The 3,928-nt window shown below is 50.2% G+C and overlaps 1 protein-coding gene across 1 annotated transcript in view; it reads right to left on the bottom strand.

The window, feature by feature from the left end:
* Drc1 (dynein regulatory complex subunit 1) overlaps window positions 1-3,928 on the bottom strand; it is a 36,469-nt gene that overhangs the window by 22,052 nt on the left and 10,489 nt on the right. Inside the window, exons 2-3 of the mRNA XM_021163874.1 lie at window positions 2,690-2,777; window positions 1,673-1,785 (exon numbers count right to left, since the gene is read on the bottom strand). Coding sequence (XP_021019533.1) covers window positions 1,673-1,785; window positions 2,690-2,777 — 201 coding nt within the window. The remainder of the gene's footprint in view (window positions 1-1,672; window positions 1,786-2,689; window positions 2,778-3,928) is intronic.

Here is a 3,928-nt window from a genome sequence, read left to right as displayed (position 1 = left end):
GGGGGGGGGGAGTGGGGGAGTGTGTCTCAGTACCTGGCAGCCACATCACAAGTGGTACCTACATTCTTTTTGTTGAGAGTCTCCAGCTGGCCTGGACCTCCATGGGCACCCCTGAGTGGCTTCAAAATTGAGGTTCCTCTCCTACCTCGGCTTTCCAAGTGCTGAGATGAATACAGGCATAAGCTACCACACCCGGCTCTTAAATTCTTAAGTATGTTTTTTTATCAACAGCGCAGCCTCTGGTGTCTGATTGTTCCTCCCCAGATAGACTAATGGGATGTCTGAGAAGGAAGTCAGGAATGCCTTTTAGAAATTCCAGAGAGGCCCTGTGTGGGGTGCACTGATGATGTGACAGAGAGGAAGGCATCAGAGTGGAGACGGGAGCAACGCTGCTGACTATACCGTCACTAAACAAGACCACAACTTCCCTTTGTTTTGTTTTGTTCTTTCGAGATAGGGTTTCACTATGCAGCCCTGGCTGTCCTGGAACTCACTCTGTAGACCAGGCTGGCCTCAAACTCACAGAGATCCTCCTGTCTCTGTCACCCAAGTGCTGGGATTAAACTTCTTTAGTGCAGGGACCACACCATGAATATGATCCTGTACCTCACTGTCCAGCTGAGAGCACACAGGACCTATTACAGTGTTTCTTTTATAAGCTATGCCTCTATGTGCCTAACTCTGAGCTATCTGTGGGTTTGGTCACTTAATTGATTTAAATGTTGAGCTTCTTAGTTGATTTGGGGGGGGGATGGGGGGCTTCTGCCTTCACCTCCAAATCTTCACTATCATGTGGCCTTTAAACAACGCCTCTAAATCTCAGCCATAGTAACCGCACCTTACAGCCTGACTTCAGGTGACTGTCCTATATGCCAGACAGCAGAAAACAAGTCACACTGTTTCCCAGTGTGTTTACCAGGACCAGAGAAGCCCAGATAAGAGGAAGAAAAGCTAGTGTTTCCCTCACAAAGCATCACTTTGTCACTAAATGCAGTTTTATCTTTGCCTTATCTGAGGCTGGCGTGGCCTCTGCAGGTTAAACACTGGGTGGCGCTCCAAGCCCAGGTTTCCATCAATCCTGCAGCAGCTTTAGAGCCACAGGAAAGTTTGCTGACCGAGGCAAGCATTGACTTCAGGTGCATGCACACACCCCCACCTCCACCCCTACGCTCTGCCAGCAACTCCTACTCAACAGGCTTCACCTGCAAGAATCATTCCCAGGGCTGAAGGCACCATCTGAGCCGCACCTGCCACTCCCAGACATGTTCTGAGATTGCACGCCTCTGCCTAAGATGCCTACTCGACAGCCTAAACCTTACTTGGCCTTCCCAGTGCAACCCAAAATTCCTGCTGAGTTTTCTCCAACCGAAAGCCTCCTCCTGTGACTTCCTACATTCCTTGATCTCATTTTTAAAACAGACCACTGTTCAGTGTCCTGTGTTGTCAGAGGCAAGGGACCGACCGGCCCTCCATTCACACCCACACAGCTTGGGACACTTGAGGAAGGGAGGGAGGAGGGAAGAAGCGGGGAAAGTAGGACGATGGGTTCATACGGAGCAGGAAGGGGATTATTCCATGAGACCAGGTTGGACAAATTTTCGCTCCGAGGACTTGGAGAGCGGAAGGGCAGTCACGTGGCGACTGTGGTGCACAAACGCAGCTCATCCCTTACCTCTGCCGCTTTGCCTCCTCCTCTTCAACCCTCCTGTGGATCTCTCTGACGTCTGCAGCCACCTGAATATTTGTCACCAACTCAGTCCCGCAGAGCAGGAGTTTAGTCAGTTTCTGGAAAACAGAGAGGTGGCACGCTGTGACGCTAGACTATTCTGGGCTGCTGAGACGGCTCACTGCGTAAGCTTGCTGCCAAGCCGTGAGTTCAACCCCGGGACCCGCACTGTAGGAATCAACTCCCATCCCACAAGTCCTTGGACTGCCACAGGCAGCACAGCACATACATCCCAGGGCACATAAGTAGAGACATTAAATGTAAACACACACACACACAGACAGGAGCATGGTGGCTATGTCTTTAATACCAGAACTCAGGAGGCAGAAGCAGGTGGATCACTGGTTCTAAGGCCAGCCTGGTCTACATGATATTTTGTTTTGCTTTGTTTTGTTTTTTCAGACAGGATTTTTTTTCTGTGTAGTCTTGGCTGTCCTGAACTCCCTTTGTAGACCAGGCTGTTCTGGAATTCACAGAGATCTGCTTGCCTCTGCCTCCCAAGTAGTAGGATTAAAAAAGGCGTGTGCCACCCACCAGCCTTACACAGTCAGTTCCAAGCCAGCTTGCTTTGGACTCTCCGCCACCCTGCTCACTCCTCATTTACATGTGTTTGGAGATCTGAAATCTAGTCCTTGTGCTTTTGACACAAGCACTTTAACCCGAGTCATCCCCACCCACCCAACCTGCCCCAATTTCTCACTTGTTTGTTTCTGAGGCCTGCTCATACCATATCCTAGGCCAGTCTTCCAGCAGAGCACTCCTGCCCCCGTCTTGTGGGTGCCCGTACTTACGTGCCATCTTTCCTGACAGGAACCTACAGTTTGAAAGCTCACTCCTAGGGAACCCCAAAACGAGACAGACTCCAGCTTAGCCCCATCTAGAGTCAGCAACACAGAAGGTATACTTCCTGCCTATGAAGACCAGGCTACAGAGACTCTGCGAGACCGCCGGCTCAGCTCGTACCAGGCGGCTCTCTTCTTTCTGTTTGTAGCTCTTGCTCTGCTCCTCTTCACTCTCCTTCTTCCCGTCCAGATACTCTCCCAGGGCTTCCCTGTGGCAGGAAGACATCAAAGCAGGACAGTGCAGTCACGAGTGTTTGTGCTTTGTGTTTAAACACACGCCGTTAATCCCAGCACTCAGGGAGGCACAGGTAGGTGGATCTCTGTGAGTTCTGGGGCCAGCCTGGTTTACAAAGCCAGTACCCAGGGCTATATAGAGAAATCCAATCTCAAAACAAACAACGACAACAACAACAACAAAAATCCCACACTACAAGCAAATAAAGGAGAACAGAAAACCTTAGAATACAAAGCCCATCTTTGAATAAATCTAGTCAGGTGAAAAGGACCGAATGCTATCAAGTCCCCATGATGGTTGGAGCCATCAGTTTGACAGAATCTAGAATCACCTGGGACAGGTACCTGGACTGTACATGTGGGTTATCTTGAGGATCTTCCGGGATGGGACGTCCCATCCCCGCTGTAGAAAACACCATTTCCTGACTTCTGTCCTTGACTCCCCGGCTGTGGACTATGAGCTGAAGTAAATTCTCTCTCAAGTTACCTTTGTTTGTTGCAGGAGCGGGATAAGCAATGGAGAGGATGCCTTGTAGCTGGCATCTCCTCTGTGTGGCATTTGGACACCAGCTGATGCCATCTGCCACAATTCTAGCCTTACTTTTCTCTGACTCCTGCCCTCAGGCTTCATATTGGGTTCCAGAAAGGAACAGGTATGCTTGGTAAATGGGCTTTGACAGACACTAAAACCAGCCCAGGGCAGCATGCACTTCCTTATCGTTGGCAGGCCTTGCCTCACTGGCTGGTTCTACAATAATAATCAACTAGAAAGCAATAGTCTAAGACCTGCCAGCTACTCACACTCAAAACCCTCGAGGTCAGAGCAGATGTCCAGCCTTTACTGTCACTGTCAACTGATCTTTCCAATGGGTGGCTGGGCAGGGACCTTCAGGACCCCTCAGCATAGACCCCAGGTAATCCAGGTACATTGTGTCTTGTGTGCTGTGAGGAAACACTAAGGCCAAAAGCAAACTAGGGGGAGAAAAGGGTTTAATCTGTTTAAGCTTCTAAGTCTTCATCGACTGGGCAGTGGTGGTGCATGCCTTTAATCCCAGCACTTGCGGGTGGAGGGGCCAGAGGCAGGGAAATTTCTGAGTTCTAGGCCAGCCTGGTCTACAAAGTGAGT

Source organism: Mus caroli, chromosome 5 (genome assembly GCF_900094665.2).
Source record: "Mus caroli chromosome 5, CAROLI_EIJ_v1.1, whole genome shotgun sequence".
Lineage (NCBI taxonomy): Eukaryota > Metazoa > Chordata > Mammalia > Rodentia > Muridae > Mus > Mus caroli.
Note: the sequence above shows the minus strand (reverse complement) of the source record. Positions and strands in the feature narration are given on the sequence as shown.